Source organism: Mesoplodon bidens, assembly GCF_964165515.1.
Source record: "Mesoplodon bidens genome assembly, chromosome: 19".
Taxonomy (NCBI): domain Eukaryota; kingdom Metazoa; phylum Chordata; class Mammalia; order Artiodactyla; family Ziphiidae; genus Mesoplodon; species Mesoplodon bidens.
In genome coordinates, this window is record NC_138179.1 from 52,728,033 (window position 1) to 52,754,955 (window position 26,923).

At 40.8% G+C, this 26,923-nt stretch overlaps 1 protein-coding gene across 3 annotated transcripts; it reads left to right on the forward strand.

Moving 5' to 3' along the window:
* Window positions 1-1,570: 1,570 nt before the first annotated feature.
* IKZF3 (IKAROS family zinc finger 3) lies at window positions 1,571-25,958 on the forward strand (the record flags this gene model as incomplete). 3 transcript variants are annotated; one of them, XM_081218958.1, is made up of 5 exons in its annotated part: window positions 1,571-1,680; window positions 2,601-2,768; window positions 5,522-5,638; window positions 14,672-14,788; window positions 25,255-25,958. In XM_081218958.1, exons 1-5 carry the CDS (start codon window positions 1,608-1,610, stop codon window positions 25,956-25,958), a joined length of 1,179 nt encoding a protein of 392 aa, XP_081075084.1. In that variant the 5' UTR covers window positions 1,571-1,607. The 3 variants fall into 3 exon arrangements, with proteins under 3 accessions (XP_081075084.1, XP_081075085.1, XP_081075086.1); XM_081218959.1 differs by lacking the exon at window positions 5,522-5,638; XM_081218960.1 differs by lacking the exons at window positions 1,571-1,680; window positions 2,601-2,768; window positions 5,522-5,638 and adding an exon at window positions 14,478-14,557.
* Between the last annotated feature and the right edge of the window lie 965 nt (window positions 25,959-26,923).

Consider the following 26,923-nt stretch of genomic DNA (forward strand, 5'->3'; position numbering starts at 1 on the left):
CCTCCTATGTGGCAACAGGAGCTGCACTTACTGGTGTTGTTTGGAAGGGATGTCGTTTTTTAAGATATCTTCTCTTCAGCGTGTTTTGGTTTTTAAAGTCTACACCATTGATGGGGGAGTGTGGAATATGATAGTAAGGGGCAGATTAGACTTGATGTGTCAGAGTGTGAGGCCAAATCCAAGCTCAGTGTTCTAAGCACAGTTAATCTGCTATTAACTGGCTGTGTAACTTTGGACTACTCACCCAAAACGTCTCTCATCCTGGATTTCCTTACCTGAAAAACAAGGGTTGGATTAGATGATCTCTAAATTCCCTTCCAGCCCTGAAATTCCATTGATTTGTGATGCCTCATGGAGCATTACAATTTCCAGTTTCTAAGAATGAATTTTTTTTTAAAGTAAGCATTTATGCAGCATTTTATATATATGAAAAAATCCCTTGTAAATATTTATTGTTATTATATCAGGCAAATATTTAGGTTTTCTTAGTATCAGTACATAAATGTACCTTCTTCATTTCTTATGTTCTTCAGCTTAAGAGTGCTGCACCTCTTTTTGAGATAGCACCTGATCAGCCAACTCACTTTGGCCAGCCCCACCTCTCCTATCCAGTGCTACAATTCTAGGACCTCGAGTTTAGCCCTCCCTAACTTGGGTATAGGTGCCCTTCCCCTTGCTTAGGTTGAGCTTCATTTACCTGTGTCAATGAAAATGACTCCTTAGAAGGTTATGTTAAAGGATTACTTCTCCTTTTCTCTTTCTCAACACTATTTCACTAGTACTGCCAGCTTCCTCTACATTCAGTGTTCTGTCTTTATCGGTTCCAAGAGAGAGAGAGATAAGACTCATCTTAGCAGTTGGTATACATGGAAGAGGAAGAGGCAAAGCATGGCTTAAAATCAGAAAAAAAACATGTTAACTATTCAACTCTCAGTCTTAGTGGCATAAATTGGATGCAAGTGAAGAATTAAAACAGCATTTTCTTCTTGAAACCAAGGAGAACATCACCTTGCCTTGTGACTGCAGCCACCAAAAAAGTACTACATCTGAGAACCCTTCTTCTCCTCCGGTACCGGAGAAGAATTGCTCAGAATGTTTTCTTCATAGTCGCTTTGAACAGTCATAGCTAAAATCTATTATCTCTGATTTTCTGGGTGTGGCCTAAACGCTGTCATCTCTGTGTGTGCGTGCGTGTGCGCGTGTGCACAAGCGCGTGCACGTGTCTCTGTTTTCCCCTGACTATGGTTCTGAATTCAAATAACGAGTGATCATCCTAATGGTGTTTTCTTGTTTTGTGGATGTACAATACTGTTGGCTTCATTTGGTATTTAATCGTCAGTCGTGGGTCTCTGCTCTTTGAGCTGCGTTGATAGCTCCAAAACCAATCATTGTTCATTTCTTGCATTTTCCTCCCTGCAGATGACTCAATGAAAGTGAAAGATGAATACAGTGAAGGGGATGAGAATGTCTTAAAGCCAGAACCCTTGGGAAATGCAGAAGAGCCTGAAGTTCCTTACAGCTATTCAAGAGAATATAATGAATATGAAAACATTAAGTTGGAGAGACACGTTGTCTCATACGATAGTAGCAGGCCAACCAGTGGCAAGATGAACTGCGATGTGTGTGGATTATCCTGCATTAGCTTCAATGTCTTAATGGTTCATAAGCGGAGCCATACTGGTAAATAGTCTCCTTTATCCATTGTTCTGAAAACTGTCCTAATTCAACCACATGAGAAAAGAAGTGGTGGAATTTAGGACTTAACTTTTGATTGCTTTCATTGACTTTTGCTATAATTCTGATGTATCTCTCCTTCTCTGTATTTCCATTTACCCAGTGATTTTTATTCCTGCTTCATGGTACATTTGGCAAACATATTGCAAATGCTATGAATAAAAGAAGACTGTAGAGAGCACAGTGTTCTAGGTCAGCCACATATTTTTCTTCAGTTAATAAGTGGGAGTTAAATTGTGTGATGTGCTTTTTAGGCGTCTTTCATATATTTTTGCATAACTTTTTAAAAAGCAGATCTCATTGTATTGGGTTGAAATTTGGTAGATGAAAGGACATAGCTTTTATTAACAATTTAAAGAATTTTATTTTCAGACAACAAAAAGGCAGTCAATAGAAATGCATACAAACATAACACTCCCAATGAGCCCAATAGATTTCATCTGACATCGGATATGACGACTTTAAAAAACATCTCTTGAATTAAAGAAAAAAAACATTTCTGGCTCTTTATACCTTGTTAAGACTTCAGTCTCTGACTCTTTTTTACAGATTGAGATTATTTTCAAAAGGAATGCTAAGTAATGTAAAAACTTAAATCTAGAAAGCACTTCTAAAGCTACTCTTATTTTTTTGCTCTGATCCAAGACAAGATGCCTCAAGTAGCCTTGCTAGGTGAGTGCTTTTTCTCTTCTGGAGGGAAGATTCCATAAGTAAGTCTTAGGCTTGCCTTGAAATACAGCTCCCATCTGATCCCAATATGAGCAGAAACTATCTAAAAAATGAGCTTTTGCCATAGGCATCTAATCTGTGCATATGTTTCGCCACTTGCTGGGTGATCAGAAGTATCTTTTTTGTCCTTTTTAAAGGTGAACGCCCATTCCAGTGTAATCAGTGTGGGGCATCTTTTACTCAGAAAGGTAACCTCCTCCGCCACATTAAACTGCACACAGGAGAAAAACCTTTTAAGTGTCACCTCTGCAACTACGCATGCCAGAGAAGAGATGCACTCACAGGTCATCTTAGGACACATTCTGGTAAGTGAGAGCAATGAGCATTCCATATCTAGTAAATGTGTGTTCCTCAGTGCCCACTGCGGAAACTAGAAAGAGTTAAGTATGGAGGCTTTAATCTGTCACTCCGGTTCTGAAGGGTTACAACAGCAGAGACCTCTAGGGCTAATTGCACTTCCATTAAGGCATTAATTGCTCTCCGTCTGGCTCAATGGGGTTGATCATCTCCGTACCATCTTTGCACCCCCTAGAGAACATCACAGTCAGACAGGAAAAGCCTGCCCTATAAAAATGCTTTTTTAATTTTCGCAAAAAAAAATTATGGCTATCAGTATTTTTATGGTAAACTTTATTAAAAGATTATTTTCCTAAAAGTATACACACATACTTTTCATTCAAAAGTCTGGATAAAGCAAATGAGGTACTGTTTGTAAATTATGTAAAACTGTAAACTGGGTATGACTCATTGTTGGGGGTTAGTTTTGGCTAGTCTGGGCTAAATTGGGGAGTTTTGGCCATTCTGGTCTCAATTTCTTTTTTTTGCATTGAGATATAATTGACAATATAACATGGTATTAGTTTTAGGTATAGATGAGCTAAGTTTCTTAAACCCAACTTTCTTCTTCATCAGCCTATTTATTTTTAATCTCTAAAAGATGAGCAGCAGTAAGAATTCATAAAAAGCTATGTTCTGTCTTGATGTTTTCACTCTCCTTATTTTAACCACAGAAGATATATTTTTTTCAACATTTAGAATTTCCCTCCTAGAAAAATAAAACTGAGTTTATGTTCAAATTTGGGACCTCATGTTCTTGATGTTATCTGACAAAATTTTAATTGAAGAAAAAAAAAGCTTTGTTTTTATGTCAATCCACATTCTGCTTTGACTAAAACCCAGCCCCAAACCCGCAACTGGTCACAATTCAGAGACTAAGGATTAAACAAATCAGCCCCAACGAAACCCACCATGAGAGATCATAAATGGCAAAAGAAGGGTTTCTTTTACAGCTCATTGTTCAAAGTAATGAATTATGACTGAATTTGGTCCAAAAAATTAGAGTAGTTCTTTTCTGTTGCTTTTTCCAAGTAAGATCCAACAATAATAGTCATTTTTAAGACAGATTCTAGAGGACCCCAATTTATGCAGAAACTTAACATTCTTAGCCCTAACAGAGATGCATTTATTTTAACTTGGGATTCCATAAGGATCTTTTAGTGCTTTAAGTCCCAGAGGCACTGTTTTAAACCGAGCAAGAGGATTAGAAAATAAAAAAATCTCAGTCCCTAAAACTCTGAAAAATCATGGAGTACATTTCATCGACAAGTCAGGAATGCTAGCCCTGAACACAGAATTGAAGTTATACATAATTTAAAATACATAATTTAAAAAAATAACTCATTTGGAGGAGTTAGGAGGTTAAAGGTGGCCTGAATTGTATGGATAAACTTTTGAGGAAACTTTTGCTTTATCTTAGAAGTTAAGATGAAGTCATTTTTGCAATTCCTTCTTATTTCTATTATTCAAAAGTATCCTCAGGGGCTTCCCTGGTGGCACAGTGGTTGAGGCTCCGCCTGCCAATGCAGGGGACACGGGTTCGAGCCCTGGTCCGGGAAGATCCCACATGCCGCGGAGCAACTAAGCCCATGAGCCACAACTACTGAGCCTGTGCTCTAGAGCCCGTGAGCCACAGCTGCTGAGCCCACGTGCTGCAACTGCTGAAGCCCGCGTGCCTAGAGCCCGTGCTCCGCAACAAGAGAAGCCACCACAATGAGAAGCCCGCGCACCGCAATGAAGAGTAGCCCCTGCTCACCGCAATTAGAGAAAGCCCGTGCGCAGCAACGAAGACGCAACACAACCAAAAATAAATAAATAAATTTAAAAAAAGAAAACAAAAACTATCCTCAGTTGTCTAGGTCAGTTTTTATTGATTGAGCCCAGACTTTGCTATAGCCACTGAGCAAGGACAAGCTACATTTATCGAAATATGTCAATGCTCTAAAAAGACTGAATGGCTAACTCCCACAAACTGCAGCATTCTTTACTTACAGCCAGCTGGATGTCACAGAATATGGGATTTCTTCCTACTTCATTCTTTTTTTAAAAATATTTATTTATTTATTTATTTATTTATTTATTTATTTATTTATGGCTGTGTTGGGTCTTCGTTTCTGTGCGAGGGCTCTCTCCAGTTGTGGCAAGCGGGGGCCACTCTTCATTGCGGTGCGCGGGCCTCTCACTATCGCGGCCTCTCTTGTTGCGGAGCACAGGCTCCAGATGCGCGGGCTCAGTAGTTGTGGCTCACGGGCCCAGTTGCTCCATGGCATGTGGGATCCTCCCGGACCACGGCTCGAACCCGTGTCGCCTGCACTAGCAGGCAGACTCTCAACCACTGCACCACCAGGGAAGCCCCCTACTTCATTCTTAAACCACACTAACCTCCTTGAAAAATAAAAAGTTCCTATTTTTATTTTTTTCCTGAAGAACCAAGATTGGATCGGGAGCCAAAACACTATGCTCCATGATAGTCATTACATCCAAATCCTTTCATTTGTGAAAAGACCCTGTCCTTTCAAAGAATAACGTAATAGTCAATCGTAGGCCATAACCTTATTTCAGCTGACTAAATTTAAAAGTGATTGTAAGTGCACAAGTATCCAAATACTCTGGCTTCTCTCAGCAGTCCCATTCCTAGTGGACAGTTTTCACAGGGCCCCAGTACACCATTTGTTCTATAACCCCTGAGGGTCACTGAGTACCCCTTGTGCTCTCCTTATAGTTGAGAAACCCTATAAATGTGAGTTCTGCGGCAGGAGTTACAAGCAGAGAAGTTCCCTTGAGGAGCACAAGGAGCGCTGCCGTACATTTCTTCAGAGCACTGACCTGGCTGAGACTGGTGAGTTCATTCAACACCCGTTCTGCACATGTTTAGTGAGCATCCACTGTTCTAGGTGGTAGGAAACAATAGTAGACAAAAATACAAAAAATCCTGCCCTCCTGGAGTTTATATTTTCACAGGGAAAGACAGAGTAGAAACAAAGAGAATAAGTACCTTACACAATAGAAGGTAGTAATTGCTATTGAGAAAAATAATGCAGGTACTGGGGGCTGATGGTAAATCAGGAAAAACATCAAGGAGCTGACATTTTAACAGATTTAAAAGCATAAGGAAAGAGCCCTGCGGATAACTTGGAAACAGCAAGTGCAAAGGACCTGGGCCTTGAATTTGAAGAAGTAGAGCTATAGCCCTTTGTGGCTGGCACAGAGTGAGTAATGGGACAGGAGGCCAGAGAGGAAATAGGAAACCAGATCTTACCAGGCCTCGTAGGCCATTGTAAAGACTTGGATTTTTCGCTGAGTGAAATTAAAAAGCTTCAGAGGATTTTGAACAGAGAGGTGACATGATTGGACTTCTCATTTGAAAAAAAAAATCACTCTACTTGCTACTGAGAATAGATTGTATCTGGGACAAGATTAGAAATTGGGGAGTCCAGTTAGAAGGCCATTGCAATAACTCAGGCAAGAAAAAATTGTGTCTTGGTAATGGTAGAGGTGGTACAAAGTGTTTTAACTCTATACAGTATAGTTTAAAGATAGAACCAACAGGATTTCTTAACAGGTTGTTGTGGATGTGATGAAGAATGCAGTTGCCATTAACTGAAATGGTAAAGATGGAGGGTAGAGGCAGTGTGAGGGGTGGCTAGGGCAGAGTCCATTAAAACCAAAAGGATTTTCTTGGCACAAGGTCCCCAGGTCATGGATTTGTCAACTCATATCACTTACTGTGATGCTTATATTTGGTTCTGGGAATTTCATATTTTATTCAGTGTTTTGAATTACATACCTAGGGACAATTGGTTGAAACACTGGATGTCTTTCCATGTATCAGTGGTGGTTTTATTTCCTTTCATTCTTGAGTTGAAATAACCTGAAACTTTTTTGTGTCACATCTCTGCAGTTGTCCTTTGACCCATATAGTGGACCATCAGCCTGGTTCTGCAGCTTGGATTGCCTGATATTTTTATTTGTTTACTTGAACCAGTTGCTTATTTAGAGAAGGTATAAACCCTTGTGGGATTTGGTGTTTGACAGCAGTATTTGCAATTGAATAGTTTGAACATTCTAAAACAGAAAGATTACAAAAAAGTGACAGAAACAATGTGAAACTCAGGAAAAATGGAGGGCAAATCATGAGTAGTTAAAAAAAAAAATCATGAGTAGTTTAACTGTACCCGTTTTGAGTGAGAGGAAACTTTTGTTTTAGATAAAGCCTATTTTATGGTGTTAGGAGCTACCCAACTGAATTCTGTTGGTTTGCACTGCTTCTGCTTTTTATCCTGATGGCATCTTTAGTTTTATCAAGGAGTTGGATTTCCTCCTTATTTCTAAAAAGAAATGTTTACTCTTAAAAAAAAAAAGGCACCTAAAACTTGGGTTTTGACGTCTTAAAGCAACATGCTTAAGATTAGTCAGGCAATACCTGGGCATTTACTTGACGTTCCATATTTCAGACAATAGACAAAGCTCTTACTGTGAGAAATTCTCAAGTTATGAAAATCTATTATATTCCAAATAGAATCATTGATATTTAAAGCAAGAAGGATTAAAGACAGCATCTAATCCCACCCGTTCATTTTATTTTATTTTATTTTTTGACATCTTTATTGGAGTATAATTGCTTTACTATGTTGTGTTAGTTTCTGCTGTATAACAAAGTGAATCAGCTCTATGTATACATATATCCCCATAACCCCTCCGTCTTGTGCCTCCCTCCCACCCTCCCTATCACCTGTTCATTTTAGAGGTGAGGATATTGAGACTCATCAAAAATTCAGTGACTTACTTAAAAATCACTAGAACTTTCGTTGTTTTCGTGATTAGCTATTTTTTTTATTTTCAAAGACATATTGGGACATAATTCACATACCATTAAACTCACCCTTTTAACGTGTACAATTCAGTAGTTTTTAACATGTTCACAAAGTTATACAACCATCACCACTCTAATTTCATAACATTTTTGTCACTCCCAAAAGAAGCCCTGTACCTATTAGCAATCACTCCTGTTCCCCCTCTCTCCAGCCCCCGGCAGCCATTAATCTACTTTTTGTCTCTGTGGATTTGCCTATTCTGAACATGTCACGTGAATAGAATCATATAATGTGTAGCCTTTTATGTCTGCCTTCTTTCACTCAGCATAATGTTTTCAGGGTTCATCCACGTGGTAGTACTTCATTCATTTTTATGGCTGAATAATATTCCATTATATGGATTCATTGCATTTTATCTATCCATTTATCAGTTAATGGACGTTTGGTTTTTTTCCCACTTTTGGAAACATGGCTTAATTAGCTATATATATTTTAAAGGTTATGTATTATCTAGTTAGCAAAAGTAGAGTAACACACAAACTAATAGGCACATATGTATGCATATATGTCTTGCTTGTCCTGGAAACGGGAAAAAATTGAGTAAAATATCCTCTGTGGACAGTAAGCTCAAAATTACTGATTTTAAAGTAAGGTCACCACCTTACTTCCCATTCCCATGACCTTTTTTAGGAATTTCATATTAGAAAAGTATCAAAAGAAATGTTTTCACTATCTTCAGTGGTATAAGGTGATTCAGGAAATACTGAACTACAGAGGTTGAGTTAATTTGCATTTCAGAGGCTGGTTTGATGGATCCATGCAACACACTTTAAGTCTCAGCAAAAAAAATAAAGGGTTAACTAAGTCAGCAACTTTTGAGTTTTTTAAAAAACAAATATGTCGTTATGGTGGTTTCAGGTTAGAAAATGTATAAAGTCACAGCTTAATCAAATATAATAAATACTGCATGTCCTGTCTACCTTTGATATTTCAAATAGTTCTCATGATTTTTCCTGAAATCCAAAATATAAAGAATGTTTACTCAAACACAAGCCAATCCTTTTATTATTGCCACAGCTCCCTACATGGTTTCCATTTCTGTTTCCTTCTTAAAATTAAGAGTCCCAGTCTAGACATAGTGTTCCATTTTGAGCCTGACCAATATAGTGTCACCAGTGGTACCTCCCTAGCTTTTATTTTATTTATTTATTTTTAAATTTATTTTATTTATTTATTTTTGTCTGCATTGGGTCTTCGTTGCTGTACCTGGGCTTTCTCTAGTTGCAGCGAGTGGGGCCCACTTTTCGTTGCAGTGCGTGGGCTTCTCATTGCGGTGGCTTCTCTTGTTGCAGAGCACGGGCTCTAGGTGTGCGGCCTTCAGTAGTTCTGGCACGTGGGCTTAGTAGTTGTGGCTCACGGGCTCTAGAGCGCAGGCTCAGTAGTTGTGGCGCACGGGCTTAGTTGCTCCGTGGCATGCGGGATCTTCCTGGACCAGGGCTCGAACCCGTGTCCCCTGCATTGGCAGGTGGATTCTTAACCACTGCGCCACCAGAGAAGCCCCATCCCTAGCTTTTAAAGTGATGATGCTGCACTGTGGATGTGGCACTTATTCATCAAGGGCTTATTGTAAATTGAAGTGCAGCCTAGAGTGAGAGCCAAGCCTTGGGACAAACCTGCGCCAGTCAGGAAGCAGGCCTTTATGGAAGCAGAACAAATGAAAAGGCCTTGGACTGGAGACCAATCTGCAAAAGAAGGTCTTGTTGGGCAACAGGGCTTCTGGCCTTGCTGATCATTTTCTTTTGTTCAGATAGCATGCGTTGGATTCTCATGTGCCAGGCGGTGTGTCAGAGCTGTTTATAAAGATGAGTGAAGGTTAAGCCCCTACCCTTAAAGTATCCACAGTCCAACAAGGGACCGGGTACTTGATCTGCTAATATAAAGATACATGTGATAGTGTTACTTCAGTCCAAGTTTTTATACCAGACATCATCAAGATACTCTAATTCTGTCTTAATGGAGTATATATGAAAAGAAGAATGAATATAGACGATCACAGATTTCATTTTCTCATTAGCTTGATCCTTATTCCAGAAAGGGACTAACAGCTGGTAGAGAGATTCATTTAGCCTCATTTCACACAAATTATGAATACTTGGAGTGGGACATATTTTTGTATGACAATGAGTTCTAGTAACAACAAGATTTTTAAACTAATTGAATAATTATATTTATTTATGAATCTAGGAGTCAAAACCTTTTATCTTCATTCTCATTGTTGCGGTTGAGATAATACAAGCATGAGAGTTTCAGAATAAATTTATATTTTTACCAAATAGCAGTCCAAAGAAAAAGCTTAAAATGTTTTCAACGTCTATTTTCCCAACAGATTATTGGAAAATCAATACTAACTCAACAAGTAGTATTCACTCTACTTGCTCAAAAAGGCAACAGTTTTATGTAACTTTTTTATTAGAACCTGCCTTGCTCTTTGATAGGAGTCTCTTGTTAGACAATTTTTATTGCATAATAACACCCCCTTGTTCCACTCTCCATCAGTTACTGGCTGACCACACCATAGAAGAGACAGGAAGAAATGCCTCTTATTTGAGATCCATTTAACACTTCAAGATCTAATGAAGGATTTTGAACAAAAGTAAAAGCACAACGAATTATATAGATAAATCTGCAATCACTTTGAAATAGAAATGGCATCATGCAAACAGTTAACTAAAACCCAGACAAACTAGTAACATTTTTGCAGAGGTTAAAGGTAGTAACCTATTCTGTAATTTTGACTTCGTATGAGTTTTATTATTTATTTTTTCAACGTGTCATTAAAATCATTTTGCTAATGAAAATGGGTATATCCACTATATACTAGTAGGCAAGTAACATGAAGGGGAATTGACCCCGAATGATAGTCCTCCTCCCACTGTGCTCACTCATGAACCAAGTGTGCAAATTGTCCCTTGCCACTGTCCCATATTCCCCACACCCACCCCTTGCAACACTAAACTGCCAAACACCACCCAGGAACGGATTTCCTATTTCATCATTTAAACCCATTATCTTGTTCCCTTACTATCTTGCCAAACTGGTTTCCCTCCACTTACATTCTGAGATGTGATGTGGCAGGATAACAAGTCTAGACTATTTGTATAAATAGACAGTTGGGTCTTAAAGTTGATGCAGAGGACCAAACGCCAAGTCCTCTTTTTTCTTTTCCCCCTTTCAGTGTACTGCCTAAGCTCCTTGTAATCCCAAAGAGATTGGCTTGACTCCAAAGCATTTCTTTGTGTCTTAAATGGTGTTCGTTTAGGACAGCAGCTGTCCAACAACTGCAAGGCACAAGACTGAGAGTTTGGGAAAGAAAATGAGAGTATACCATAGTCAGTTGAAACTTTGGCCTTTGCCTAACTTGCCAATTAGAAAACACAGTTAACTCAGTAAAGATGAACTTAATCTCTAGAGTGTGTTCACATGTACAATGAGGATTGGGATCTTGGAGCTGATATTTTGAGTGAATGACCCTGCGGGTGGGTGTGGGTAGATGGCAGCCCTCTAGATTAGTAGTTTCAGAGGATTCCTTTCAACCCAACCAGAGTTGTGGAATATGGGAAAGTCTCCACCCTTGCCTCAAATTATCAGTCTCTCCGTAAACACTCCAGAATTTTATCTTTTTAAATGTCAGGCATTTGGTCACTGATTTCCAGAGTAAGATTTACCTAGAAATGACTGTCATGACAAGCTTGGTGAGTAACCAGGGATTAAAGATGATGTTATCTCTGAAGGTTGCCATTTAGTGACATGCCCCAATTATGTTATTTAGGTCAGTGTATCCCCGCTTTAGCCTCCTTCCAAATATAGAGTATATAGAGTATGTGTCCTCAGAAGGATGCTTGTGGTAATTGATGGTGGCTTTGGTAAAATGTAGGGAGATGCTGAGAGCCAAATGAGAAAACTAAACTGGAAGCATAACGCTTGCAGTAAGTACTGGGACTGACAAACAGATCTCTGGGTAATGATGGGGAGTAACTAAAAGACTAAATAAGAGTAGTGGTAAAATGGGGATAAAGTTAAAAATTCCCACAGTACTGTTTTTCATTCTTGTTTTACTATAAATCTTTTTTGATAATAAATACATGGGGCAGGCCTGGGGGTGGGGGAGGACCTTACCTGGCTTTAATCCTCTCAAAGTTGCTGGAACCAGAATGAGTGTTCCTAGTCAAAGCACAAACCTAGCCGCCTCTCTGATGCTTCTAAGAAAAAGCCTCCTTCTAACAGCCTCAGGAACTTATTTCAAATCCCAGGCCTTTGTCTTTCATCTCTCTGCTCTTGGGGCTCTGGGTAGTGCCACATCTGGTGGTGGTTTGTGTGAAAGGAAATAATATGTATAATAGTTTCCTGTTTGGTCATTTAAACCTATCCCTGTGCTGGACAGAATTTAACCCACTTCACTCAACAGCAGTGTTCTGTCACTAAAGTGCCCATTATTTACAACAATCGGTCAGCTAAAGTCGCAGTGCTTTCCCACTGGCCCCAAAGCTGCCCAGTTCCCTTATTTGGACCCTTATTGTTTTCATTTACACAAACAGTGTTGTTAATAGCTTAAACTGGAGGCTGGGATTTATTTCTTTAGAGCATAGAATTATTTTTGATAAGAAACTCACAAAGTCTAGTAAATATGGCCATTGTCATCATTCTCTTCTCTTACTCATTTTTGGAGCCACTATTCTTGAATTTTTAAAACCCTGAGCTTTATAATGTATTGTGTAATGACTGTCAAGGAGTTTTAAAAAAACAGAACCAAAGCTATGCCAATAATAAAATGAAAAATATTTAAGACTTTGAATTCTCTCTTCTGATTTGGCTTTGGTCTCTCACCCTGGCCATACTTGACAGTCTTGCCCTTGAGGTCTTTCTTTCTATCTATCTATCTACCTACCTATTTATTTATTTATTTATTTATTTTTGGCTGCGTTGGGTCTTCGTTGCTGCTCATGAGCTTTCTCTAGTTGTGGCGAGTGGGGGCTACTCTTCGTTGCAGTGCGCGGGCTTCTCATTGCGGTGGCTTCTCTTGTTGCAGAGTACGGGCTCTAGGCACGTGGGCTCAGTGGTTGTGACTCACAGGCTCTAGAGCGCAGGCTCAGTAGTTGTGGCACACGGGCTTAGTTGCTCCACGGCATGTGGGATCTTCCTGGACCAGGGGTTGAACCCCTGTCCCCTGCATTGACAGGTGGATTCTTAACCAGTGTGCCACCAGGGAAGTCCCTTCCTTGAGGTCTTTTTTTGTCTTTCATTTACTTCAGAGATGGCCAGTTTTCTTCTCTCTGGGCATGTCCATTTACAATACTGAATATCTGAGAGACCATGGAACTTGTGACATTTTTTCTGTATATTAGAATCTCTTCACACAGCAAACTCCTCAGCTACAGAATGAACACTGACAATTCCTAAATCCGTGTATGTATGTGGGGGGAAAAAATCCATTCTGTAAAAATCATCACTTGCTTTTTACTCTAGTCACTTAAGCTGATTTCAGTTTCTTCTTCCTTAAAGACATGAGGAATGTAGAGATACTTCATTTTAGCTTGGATATCCTGAAATGCTTATGATAAAACAGAGGGAAATGTTTGTGGCATCACAACATGTTTGCTTAAGGCAGGGGTGAGCAAAACTATGACCCTCAGGCCAAATGTAGCCAGTGGCCTATTTGTGCATAGGGGTTTTTACATTTTTAAAGGTCAAGGAAGAACCAAAGAATATGGAATAGAGACTGTACGTGTCCCACAAAGTTTAAAATACTTACTATCTATACGTGTCCCACAAAGTTTAAAATACTTACTATCTATCTGACCCTTTACAGAAAAAGTTTACTGATCCCTAGCTTTGGCTAGCATCATGTGTTAACATTAAAAGCCTTGTATTTAGAGCAGCTGGTATCTCTTTGAACTTCAGACATAAACTCTTATTGGGTATTGCCTGCTGTACCAGACTAAACTGTACTATATTTATTCCAATTTACTATTTAGTTGATTCGATGTTGGCACTATTTGTATATTCTTCTAGCGGTTCTCAATTCTTGCTGCATCTTAAAAATCATCTGGAGAGCTTTAAAAATGCTGTTGCCTAGGCCCCTACACCAGAGATCCTGATTTAATTGATCTGAAGGGGGGCCTGGGCATGTGTGTCTTCTATGCTCTTGAGGTGATTCTAATGTTCAGGCAGGTCTGAGAACAACAGACCTATATCACTTAAACGTCTATTTGTGGATTGACAATTGGACCATATTCTTAGGCAGTTTTTATTCACATTTTTCATTAGAAATATAATAAAGATGCATTATACAAATTGTTCTTTAATTTCAAGACAGAAGTGTTGCTCAGGGAAATTTTAACTGAGACAGTTTTGAAATGTGAAGAGCATATGAAACAGATAATGCAGAGACCAGAAAAATATAATTTAAAAGACAGGAACTGAAAGGAGCATGCTGGAAAAAAAAGAAAAAGAAAAAAGAAAAAACCACTCAGAATTTCAATACACAAATCACTGAATAGATTTCTTGCTGTCTGGGTAAGTGTATCTATTTTCAAAAGTGCTATTAACATAAACATAGCAGTAAATCTGGGGCACCGTCGTTACCGTCCTTTTTTTTTTCAAAGTTGTTAAGAAGAATTATATCAGTCTGCAGGTGTCACATGCAGTTACTCAGAATCAGAAAGAAGGCTGATCGGGGGTTAGAAGATCTCCATCTATCTATCTTTTTGCAACCAACCACGTCCAGGCTGTTTATTTAATACTTCCTCTTGCTAATGAAGGTACTGGTTGGGGATGGGTCGGGCTTTCCCATGTCGGCATAAGACTGCAAGATTTGAATGTGCCCTGGTGTTGGCTTCACTGACCACAGCAGGTACCCCAGGCAAGAATCTGAGCAGTAATAACAGGTAACAACAGAGTTTGCATCAGACCTTTGACACTTTTCCTTCCAGTTTATTTCTTTTTCTCTCCATTTATCAACGTGTTCTTTTCCCTCTTCTTTTTTCATTTTTCCAAACCAGCAAGTGCGGAGGCAAGACACCTCAAAGCAGAGATGGGAAGTGAAAGAGCTCTCGTTCTGGACAGATTAGCAAGCAATGTGGCAAAGCGAAAAAGCTCAATGCCTCAGAAATTCATTGGTAAGAATACAGCCCTTTTTCCTGCTGTTGTTAGCAGATAGTTTGAATGAGATAACATAGGATGCTTACTACACAGGCCCTTCCTAGTTTAATCTCTGTTAAAATAAGGTAATTGATTTTCCACTGTACACCTTTTATTCTTCAGGATTCATTTTGGTAACTAGAGCAAATGATAATATATTTTAACTAAAGAATCTTAACTACTGAACATGGGATTATTTGGTATCCAATTTCTTAAATGAAGTTGGTGTTAAAAATGCTGTTCCTTCCTCTTTATTCCGAATGACATATGTTCCATGAGAGAGTTTGTGCAATTGATACCAGTAAGATGTTCAAGATAGCATTTTTGTAATCTTTTGCAACTATGTTTTACAACTTGGTTCCCTTATCACGCTCAAACTTTTTTCATGCTCTAAAATGTATTGCCATATTTTCTTGAATTTGAGTGAGACTTGGTTTTAAGAGAAAGTGGTTGGGAATGCATAGATTTAAATAACAAGGTTTGAGTTCATCATTTGTCTTACTGGAGTTAATTTTTATACCATTGGTTTTCACATTGTCAAAAAATACAGCAAGAATGAGATGGCTAAGAAATAATTATGTCCATTAAAGTGTTAGGACTGCCTAATGGCAGAAATATTGTGTTGAATTCTCCCAGATGTTTACATAAATGTGACTATGATATTTAAAACAGATGTGTATTTGTGAAGCAGGCAGCTGAATTGAATGTATTGGTTTTGCTATAAATTGAAAGTCGGTGATATTGAACAAAAATAGTTATCACATGAAAATAGACCTCCCTCAACACCAATAATATTTTAGAAACCTGTCAGTCTGTTTTTCCAAAGCTACTTGCTGCTGCTGTTGATTTCTTACTTCAGTCCTTTTGTGTTTATTCTTTTCAATAGATTTTACAGATATCAAGTGCCTGCCTGGTTTTTAAATCTGGTTAAACTTTATTCTGGTCTAAGTAATTTTAAAATTCTGGTCTAATTAGTTTTTTAATTTTATGTGAATTATAGAGATATATTGAAAGAACCCATATATTTCAAAGCTACCTAGCTTGGTTTTTTTTTTTTTAACATCTTTATTGGAGTATAATTACTTTACAATGGTGTGTTAGTTTCTGCTTTATAACAAAGTGAATCAGCTATACATATACATATATCCCCATATCTCCTCCCTCTTGCGTCTCCCTCCCACCCTCCCTATCCCACCCCTCTAGGTGGACACAGAGCACCAAGCTGATCTCCCTGTGCTATGCGGCTGCTTCCCACTAGCTATCTATTTTACATTTGGTAGTATTTATAAGTCCATGCCACTCTCTCACTTCATCCCAGCTTACCCTTCCCCCTCCCCGTGTCCTCAAGTCCATTCTCTACGTCTGTGTCTTTATTCCTGTCCTCCTAGCTTGGTATTTATACTTATTTATTTTATGTTGTTTGACTGAGAAGTTATTGTATTCTTTTAGTCACTTTAAGAATAAACTGTGTCAGACTAAAGTTGGTGAGTTTCATTTCAGAGAGACCTTCTCCTCTTTACCATCTTCCCTCTCCTTGGTGAGAAATGTCAGGGGGCGTGTAGTGACTTGGGGTTTAGGCACAGTGGACCAATTGTGATTCCAAGACATTATCTTAGAACATTGCTCATACCTCTTTTGAGCTGTACTTACGTGAAGAGGTTCTGGCTGGCGTACAAAAGGAAGCTTGGATTGTTATTCTATGCCATGAGTATAATTTAATTTGGGGGATGTTTTGACTGTAGAAATGGCTGCAGCTGATATGGGTGGGGAGAAACATGGGAAGAAATGGGAAAGAAAAAAATGTAAAGTGACTTAATTTCAATCCAGTTATGGTCAATGCATGTTGGTCTAAGAGAACTAAAATATGAGAGAAGGTACTTAGTTCACATAGTTGCCCTAAACCTGTCCTTGAGCTAAAGCCCTGCTTAATAAGATAAAAGTTGCTTTGGTATCTTCATGGGTTTAAAAACACATGTTTCACATGTCCAAGTCCATGCCATTTTGCTTCTTGCATAAGGAATCCATTCCATTTGTTTATTACCATTGTGACCAGAGGATTTTCACTCTTCCATTTCCAGACTCAGGAGAGGTGCTGATCTTGTAGGTACTGATTTCTGTCATCTTCTGAACCATCATGTTCTCTCTGAGATGGAATCAGGAAACCCAGTAGAGTTAGCTCTTGATTTGAGCTGAGGTAGCACCTTCTGGACTTTGGGGCCCTGAATAGCTGGGGGAATTTTTTTTTTTTTTTTTTAATAAATTGTGGTAAAGTGCAGTAGGAAGAGCACTGGATTAGAAGCCAAAAGACTGAGGTTGTGATTCCAGTTCAGTCATTTCGTAACTGTGTATGTTTAGACAAATCACGTAACCTTTCTGGGCCTCTGTTTACTCACCTGTGAAATGAGTAGACCGAACAGGTGATGAAGTGATCGAGAAGATCCCTCACAGCTCTACCTTTCTGTAAGTCTGCAATATGAATTATAAAAGGCAGCAATAATGAGCACCACTTCTTTTTTATAAACCCATATGTATAACTTCAGATAACTTTTTTCTCAAGGTTGTACAGATATGGTATGTTATTTTATGTTATAAACCATAGTATATAATTTAGGAGGTTTTTTTTAGGAACATGTCATTTAATCTGAGAATCTATAAAACAGCTGCATTAGTTCAGCATTTATATATTTTACTTAGTACATTACTACTTATTTATTTACTCTTTCGTCCATTCATTTATCATGCAAATGCTTACAGAGCTCCTGCCATATACGTGATATTCTTTTTTTTTTTTTTTTTTTTTGCGGTATGTGGGCCTCTCACTGCTGTGGCCTCTCCTGTTGCGGAGCACAGGCTCCGGACATGCAGGCCTAGCAGCCACGGCTCACAGGCCCAGCCGCTCTGTGGCATGTGGGATCTTCCCGGACCGGGGCACGAACCCACGTCCCCTGCATCGGCAGGTGGACTCTCAACCACTGCGCCACCAGGGAAGCCCCTACGTGATATTCTTGTTCCTGAGCACTGTTCTAATCCTCTAGCATTAGCTTATTCCCTGAACCATAAGAGATTTTTTTTAAAATAAAAGAAACCCCTTCAATCATTTAACCGAATCCACCTTTTGATAGAAAATAGTAATATCAAGGGGAAAATAAAGGAACATTTTGACACTGTGCAGTATATGGGATGAAGTGATATAAAACATATGGGGCTAATGTCTTCCCTCCTTCTCTTCTCTCTCCTGTCTTTCCTCTCCAAGGCATCATTTTCTGAAAAGATTCAGCTGCCAGGGAGATGGCAATGGGTAAAGTGTGAAGAAAGAATGAGTCACCCCCTTTAATCCTTGTTGACAGTTGCACAGCTTGGCTTCCCTGACCTCTTGAACTATGAGGGTAAAGGTGAAATTATACCATCAGGTCAGCCTGTTACTTTCCTAACAGGCTTGAGAGGATTACCAGTAGATAGCATTTTTCATCCATTAGAGATGGACTGAGGAAGAGGGATGGATTGGATTAAGTCTAAATGCATTTAGAAGCACAAAAACATGCCTCTGTTGAAGAGTAAGAGTAAAATTAAATTACCTAAGTAGGAGAAAAATGAAATCACTTTTTTCCTAGTTCTCCAAGAAATTGTGAATCACTTTCTATAAAATAGGAAATAAATTGACACACATTCATTAGACATCAGCATCTTTACGTCATCAAAATAATTCTTTTTAGGTGTTCTTTCCAAAGGACAAGAAGACCTTGCTTTTAGCACCTAAGCCCTCTAGGGACTGTCTTTTTTCTGAATCTTATTCTCCTGTTACAAACTTGCTTGACTATGCTTCTAACTAGGCCATCTTCAAATACTTGGCTCAAAATAGAGGCCAGATTTCTCTCCTGAAGGGAGGAGGAAAATGACTACATTTCTGCATATTTCGTTCTCTGATTTTCATTCTTTCTCCAAAAACAGATGTGTTATTCAGACCAAAGTGGTTACCATAGCATCTCCCCTATTTTTTAAAATTTCATGTATTACGTTATTAAAGGAAGTTTTCATGTTGAAAAGAACATGACAAAAGATCTCACTCACCCCCCCCCGGTAAACATGTTGTGAGGTTTTGACACTTCAGCAAACACTGTTGGTTCTCCCTGTGAAGTAACTAATGAGAAATTGTCTGCTTTGGTTAACGGAGCAACAGGAAGCAGTTTTAATGACTGTTTCTAAAAGCAAAACGTATCTTCTCCCATCCCTTCCCAAAGGGCCCAAATCCCTAATCCTATAAGCATCAAAAGTCATAACGTTTTTGAGTTTGAAGGGATATTAGAAACCACCCAGTGAAGTTCTTTTACTAAGGAGGGAAGGGGGAAGGGAAAGATGGAGAGATGCAGCTCGTAGGCGACAGAGCAGGGCCAGAGCCTGGGTCTATAAAGTGCTGCAGTCCAAGGCGTTCCTCCCCCAGAAAGTCACCCAGAGCAGTGCGTGCCATGTGTGCTACACAGGAGCTTTGGAAAGGGAAGGGTCTAGTCACTGAAAGCTGGTGGAAGAAAAAGCCTTGAAGAAGGCAGTCGTTCTCTCTTCAGGGTGTGCTTTCTTGAGAAAAGATCTGTGGTGACTCCATCAGGGCAGATGACAACCAAATAGCACTTCACGGTGACTCACAGAGGACTAAGGCTTCTGCAGCAGCAAAACGTGGTTTCCAGCTCAGTTTTCCACACTGCCACCCCCGTGGCTCTCTCTGTTCTCTCTCCTCCTTCCTGCTTCTCGTTCTGTGGCTTCCTACCCTCTGCCTTCCTCCTCCTGGAAGACGTGTTAGCCACTTCAGTCTCATTTCGATTGAGATCAGAGCCATCATCGTCATCAGACATTCCATTTACCCTACTTACCTGCCCTTTTCTGGGGGGAGGATATGTGCTTGGAGTACGAGTAATCGATGATACACTTGGGACATTGTATGAAGCCATCAGCAGATACAGTTAAGTGACTTGAAGGAACTTAAAGGCTTAAAGAAAACCCCAGTATTTCACATTACCCCATCATGATGACCGTAACCTCAGAATTGTTATTTTTCTACTGTGCAAATAATGTCTCCTCCTCTTCAAAAAAATCTTTCAGTGGCTCCCCATCAGAATAAAATCCAAACCACCCAGGCATTCTGAGTCTTTCACAATCGGTCTCTAAGCTATCTTTTCTAAATGTATCATTTCAGCCGGCTAATCTTTTAATTCAGCCGTGATGAACTACTCCCACTTCTTTGTAATCCACCTTTGCATGCTCACTGTCTGGAATGGCCTCCCTGCCTTCTGCCCCCTAAACCTCCACGTGGTCTACATTCCCATACTTGCCTGAATTCTCTCTCTTCTCTGTTCTCCCCCTGCACTCAAGGCGAGTTTAACAGTCTGCTTTTTGTGATGTGTGCAATTGTCCCCACCACCACCACTGCCACCTCAGATTTCAAGGAGACTTTAGGGAATAGATTAATATTTGTCCCGTGTGACGTGGCGTATCTCAGACGTGGTCCGTATTTTTCTCTCTCCACTCTCTTGGCTACTCTATACTTTGTTCCACCACATAGTATTAAGGATACTAATTTGTAATGAAATTGTGTACATACTACATCTCCTCCTGGGTTGCAATTAAGTTTGTATTCTTCAAAACACTTAACATGGTGTGAGGCAAATAACAATAATAATAACAATAATAATAATAATAATAATAGATCTACCACTTATTGAGTGCTTACATGTGCCAGTACTGTGTTAAGCACTTTATGGACATCATGACAACTCTGTTCATCATAGATATTTCTTTTTTTTCAATTTTTATTTAGTTATTTATCTTTGGCTGCGTTGGGTCTTCATTGTTGCGCGCGGGCTTTCTCTAGTTGTGGCGAGCGGGGGCTACTCTTCCTGGCGGTATGCAGGCTTCTCATTGCAGTGGCTTCTCTTGTTGCGGAGCATGGGCTCTAGGCGCGTGGGCGTCAGTAGTTGTGACACGTTGGCTCAGTAGTTGTGGCTCACAGGCTCTAGAGCGCAGGCTCCGTAGTGTGGCGCATGGGCTTAGTTGCTCCATGGCATGTGGGATCTTCCCAGATCAGGGCTCGAACCCGTGTCCCCTGCATTGGCAGGTGGATTCTTAACCACTGAGCCACCAGGGAAGGCCATCATAGATATTTCTTGAATGCATGCTACTGGTCCATATGGAACAAAGCACAGTTGCTTTTCTACTGCCTATGGGAACCATCCCCGCAGAGAATCTGAAGTCACTGCTAGTGGTGGGGTCGTGCAGCCGTGGGTGAGGTAGCTGCCAGGAAACAGCAGTTAATGCTCAAACATACACTGAGGCATATGGGCCCTTGGGTCACATCCTGGTTCTCCATGTACCAGCTGAGCAACCTGAGCAAGCTAATCAACCCGTTTGTGCTTTAGGTGCTTCATCTGACTAAGAGATGATCATTCATCTTAGGTAAAGTGAGACAATATGCAAAGTGCCTAGGACAGCACTGGGTATATAGTAGTGGCTCAATAAATAGTAGCTATTCTTCTTGGCATTACATATAAGGCACAGTGCTCGGTACTGTGAAGTAGAGAAGTAAACAGGTTAGAGTGGTGGATCTTGTCCCTCCATCCCAAAGGCAGAGGTCTAAATCCTCATGCTCAGCTAAGGTCCCTTTTAGCTTTAGGCTATGATTCTGTACTTTCAAGTTGGCACTTAGAAGCCAACAACCATATGCCCTCACCACATTGCAGCAATTCAGGTCAGGCAGTTGCTCAGTTCAGAGTTACCAAAGCCTAGATGGTAGGGATTGACACCTTTAAAAGGGATCACAGGTAGGGAACGGCCCAACCAAGTAGCCTTGGTTTCTAAACTTAGGACTTGTTGTTGCCATTTGTATTATCATTGGGAGAAAACCTCTAATCCAGCCCGAAGCTTCTCTCATTAATCACTCAAACATGTGTGGTACGATTTTGACTAGAAGCTGGACTAGAAGCTCTGTGCAGGTTTGGGAGCAGTTACACTCTTGTGGTTTGAGTAACCTTTTTTATGAGTATTACTAAAGAAACGTGAGCTGTTGGCTTTTCAATTACTGTAGCTTACCCCTTCTGAGTTTCATACACATTGAGTCATCGTGTCTACAGGTGACTGATAATCATCTGCACTAATCAAGTTACCGTAACTCGGAGATGAGGGGACCTGATGAGTGCAGGTTGCGTGCACGTGAAGATCTGAGGCTCTCCCATCTTCTTAACAATGAACAATGGTCTGCGTTAACCACAGAACTCAGTCACATATTTCCACTCATCCAGGGGTTGATTTTCCTCTTATTGTTTTGCCTCTTACAACTTTCAGCACTCAGCTGTTTTCTGACATGTGCTGCAGTTGGTATAGATTATGAAATTGTAGGCCTAGTTAAGTAAAACCAACTCTTGGGAGAAGAGATAAAAGCAGAGTTTGTGATGCGCCTGCCCCACCTCGGAAACTTTCTGGAGCCTCTCTGTTAGGCGAAAAGATAAAAAGATTTCCAGGGACCCCCGGTATTTGGGGAACTGAGTAGAGCCAACCACACTGGAAAATCATCAGTAACCTTGAAAAGGCCAGGAAACCAAGGTTCATCATTTCTGTGTCACTTTCAGGGGAATCAAGATTTGTGACTTTAGACAGCTTTCATGTTCTCAGTCTCGTTCTTCCAAACAGCTCTAATCAGAGACTTATCCAATCTGGCAGTTGAAAAGAAGAACCCTTGATTACTTTGGCAAGGGCCTACGTTTCTGTTCCTTTTTATCGAGTTGCCAAGGTACGGTGATTTTCTGTGCATATTTTTTCTCTCAGGTATTTGTCTGGAAACTGTCAGGTTGGCCTTAAGGTAGTGGGGATACAGGACAAATCTATCTGATTAGATTGGATCTTTTAGCAGGTCTTTTTGTCTCCAATTTCTCACTGTTCTAGTCCATCTTACACATTGCTGTTACATTGATATCCTGAAAATAACATTTTGACCACAAGCATCTCTTGCTCAGTGCGGTTTGCAGAGGTTTGCTGTTTGTCCAGATCTAAACCCTGTGGTTGGTTATTCAGAATGCCCATCATTTGGTCTCACCATGTGTTATCTTTTTTCAGTATCTCCTAAAATGTTGGAGGCAAAGTTCCACAAGGCTCACATAGCGTTTTAAAACCTTGATCCACATGGCAAGAAAGTTATTTTCTTTTTAGTTCTTTTTCAATCTTCCTGATTATACCAAGGAGAACGATTTAGACGTAATTAGATGTTAACTGTCTTCAACACTAATCACACACTTGATAATCTCTATTTTTAGCAAAGAGAGAGGGGATCTTTGTCTCCAGGTACTTACAGTATCTGCTCAAACTTTAATAAATGGCTGTGTTTCGTTGTCTTTATTTTTCATAGTTACCTTCTATTTGTGGCAAGTGATTCTGGTTTTCTGTTTATGTTAGTGATATACAGTGTCCTTAAAAGACAAATTTCTTCAGCCAAAACAGGAAGGAAATGCGAGCTGATTCAAGCAAAATGAAAAACTCTAACATTTACCAAGTGCTTTCTATGTGCCAGGCACTGTTCGAAGCACTTACCAATTGAGGTAGGTGCAATCATTACCCCCATTTTACGTGAGGACATGGAGCCATAGACAGGTTAAGTAACTTACCCAAGGTCACACAACTAGTCATGATGAGGCAGCATTGAATCCACACCATCTGACTCTAGAGTTCATGCTCTCACCCACCACACCACCCTGGGGTATGAATATTGCGGAATGTGGAGGGCTAAGTGGGGTTTGAAAAATACTTTCTTCCACGCTTCTTGATAGTTTGCTCTAACCAGACTCTCTTACCCCTCCCTGCCCATGTCTTGGGTGGTCCCATGTGTCTGTCTTGATTCATGCTCATCCCTCAATTAGGATCTCTCTTCTACCTCTCGGAAAATCTAAATCCTACCAGTTCATCAAGACCCTTCTCAAAATTTAGGTTTTCCAAGAATGCTTTCCCTTCCACAAGTACTCCTGAATTCTTTGCGTTCCCATAACACTTGAATATACAGTTTGTATATTTACAAACCACCCCGCCCTTCCCTTTTAATTCTTTGTACAGAAGACACGTCACCCACCCTGCTTAAACGCCTCACGCATGGCATTTAAAATAAAATCAAAAGCTTCCATAGAGCAAGGCAGCCCTTTCTCAACTTTTAACATTTATTTTTCTCTAATTCCATCTAGCCAAGTCTGATTTCTCTCCCCCTAGGTTGGAGATACCTCAAGAACAGAAACTGGTTCTTCCAATCCTTTTTGTTTTCTTGTGTTTTGTCTTCCCCGAAGCCTTTACTGTATGGCAGTGACTCGTTCTGGAACCACAACATGCCTAGGAAATGTTAGGGACGAGAGGATATGGTTTAGCAAATCTCTCAGAATCCAATGTCTATGGAATGAAAAAGCATCAGCGATAATGCTGGCCTCACCTCCAGCCCCTGACACATCTTCCCCACTTTCTCTTGCCTCTACCAGCCACTCACCATTGAGCACATCTGCCATCATTGAAGATCCCGCTCCTGCCTTCCCTGTGGCCAGAGAGCCTCTGTTTTCTAACACACAACACCCACACGCCCTGAAGGTGGCTAAACTCTGTTTTCAAAATTTCTCAGCAGTTTGACATGAGAAATAGGAGAGGGTGACCACAAGTAAATTTTTCAGTTAAGTGTGAGATAAGTCCTAATGATCACATATGTATCAATGATACATCTTTTCAAGCAAAAGAAGAATAACACACTTTAAGAAGAGGACAAATCATCATGATCTTTCATCAAGAAAGCCTTTCTAAAACTCTCTACATGTGAAGCTCTTTTATTTAAATCTCAGTCAGTCTGATAACTGACGTGTTTGGGAAGTAGTAAGTTGGAGTTTTGGGGGCTGTTTTTTCTGCCTCTGCAGCTATTTAAAAAGCTGCCGAGGCCAGAGCATCCCCACTTTTTGCAGCACTTCCGGCCCCCGGCTCCCTCGTATTACAAGCAGAAAAGAACAAGCAAACTAAGAGTTCGGGGATTGACCGTGTCTTCAGAGTTCATGAACAATAGAAGTGCAGAGGTCCCCGTGCTCCTGCGCACCGGCAGCTGCCTTTCCCCCTCTTCTTAAGCCCCCTCCTGGTGTTCTCTTGCTTCTTTTCTCCAGGGTTCCCTTCTGACATGAGCAGTGGAAACAACTCACGTTGGAGCCTCAACTTCGTGACATCTCTGACTCTCCCTCTTGCCTGCGGGTTTCAGTTACTTTGACTGTCCAAGCATGTACTGTCAACCACTGTCCCCTGAGCCTTCAGCACCCGTGTGGGGCCATTCTGCCTGGGCTGAGTGTCCTTGAACAGGCCACTTGTCCCTCCTCACTTTTCAAGGACTCCAGAAAATAATTTTACAAACTCTCTGCCTTTGTGTTGTTCCTTTTGTCACTCTTTCTTTCCCTTGTTCTAGGTGAGAAGCGCCCCTGCTTTGACGTCAGCTATAATCCCAGCTACATGTATGAGAAAGAGAGTGAGATGATTCAGACCCGAATGATGGACCAGGCCATCAATAACGCCATCAGCTACCTTGGTGCCGAAGCCCTGCGCCCCTTGGTCCAGACACCGCCTGCTCCCACCTCAGAGATGGTCCCAGTTATCAGCAGCATGTATCCCATAGCCCTCACCCGTGCCGAGATGCCGAATGGTGCCCCCCAGGACCTGGAAAAGAAGAACGTCCAGCTGCCAGAGAAGAGCCTGCCTTCTGAACGAGGCCTCTCCCCCAACAACAGTGGCCACGACTCCACGGACACTGACAGCAACCACGAGGAACGCCAGAATCACATCTACCAGCAAAATCACATGGTCCCTCCTCGGGCCCGCAATGGGATGCCACTTCTGAAGGAGGTCCCCCGCTCTTACGAACTCCTCAAGCCCCCACCCATCTGCCCAAGAGACTCCGTCAAAGTGATCAACAAAGAAGGGGAGGTGACGGATGTGCACCGGTGCGACCACTGTCGAGTCCTCTTCCTGGATTACGTGATGTTCACTATTCACATGGGTTGCCACGGCTTCCGTGACCCTTTCGAGTGTAACATGTGTGGCTATCGAAGCCACGACCGCTATGAGTTCTCATCTCACATAGCCAGAGGAGAACACCGAGCCATGCTGAAGTGAAGATCTGGGCCCAGAGGTGATTTGCACCTGAGCATTCAACATCCTTTTTAAAAGCTGATAATACCCCTCGCCTAACAAATCACTCTCAAAACAAACTCAGTTCCAATCCCCTTTTCGTGCCATTTTAGTGTCCAAAGGATCACATTCACATGGGCAGCAGAGAAATGCTGTCCCCGTTCAGCAACTGTTTGCAGATACATCATGTTACTACTTTTGTGAAACCTTTGTTTTCCCATCAGGGACTTGAATTTTATGGCATTTAAAAGCCAATGACGTATTTGGTCATTATCTTTTGCAGCAATAGACAGGCATTCTTTGGAGTCTGTTGCCAACCAGAAGAGTCCCCTGGTTGTGCTGCATGAGGCATTGTTTCGGAGATACATCAGCCATATGTGGAAAAGACTTTTAGCCATATGCCCAGGTCCACAGAGAAGAACCGCTGACCAGCTGGCCTTGCTGGGAAGCCTTGCCCTTCTGCACTTCACACAAGACTAAAGGGTTAGGATATAAACCTTCCATCGCAAATTATAGTCTAACAATAAGGAAGAGAACAGCCATAAAATGCTACCAATAACTGAAGCCCCTGGTCTCCAAGCATCAGATCCACTTCTTATCACACAAGCAAAAATAACCCAAGTCTTCTGATGGTCCTTCTGCTTCTACTCTTTACCCTCCCGTCTCCAATTAAAAGCTGCTTTGGGTTAAACCATTCATGCAGAGGAGAAACTCTATCTCGGAAGAACTAATGGTTTAAATACAGACTGTCATGGGAACTCCAGGAGGGTGTCCACTGCGGGTGATGACGTCCATTTCCTACTATCTCGACTGGCAGGCTTGGTTCTGAGGGGCGAAATTGTTTAGCAGCAGCGCCACCAGGGATGGAGGGAAGGAGGAACAACCACCTGAAAGTTCTTCATCTCCTTCATGGAATATTGGCGTACAAACCCAGAGCACACTTGCCGATG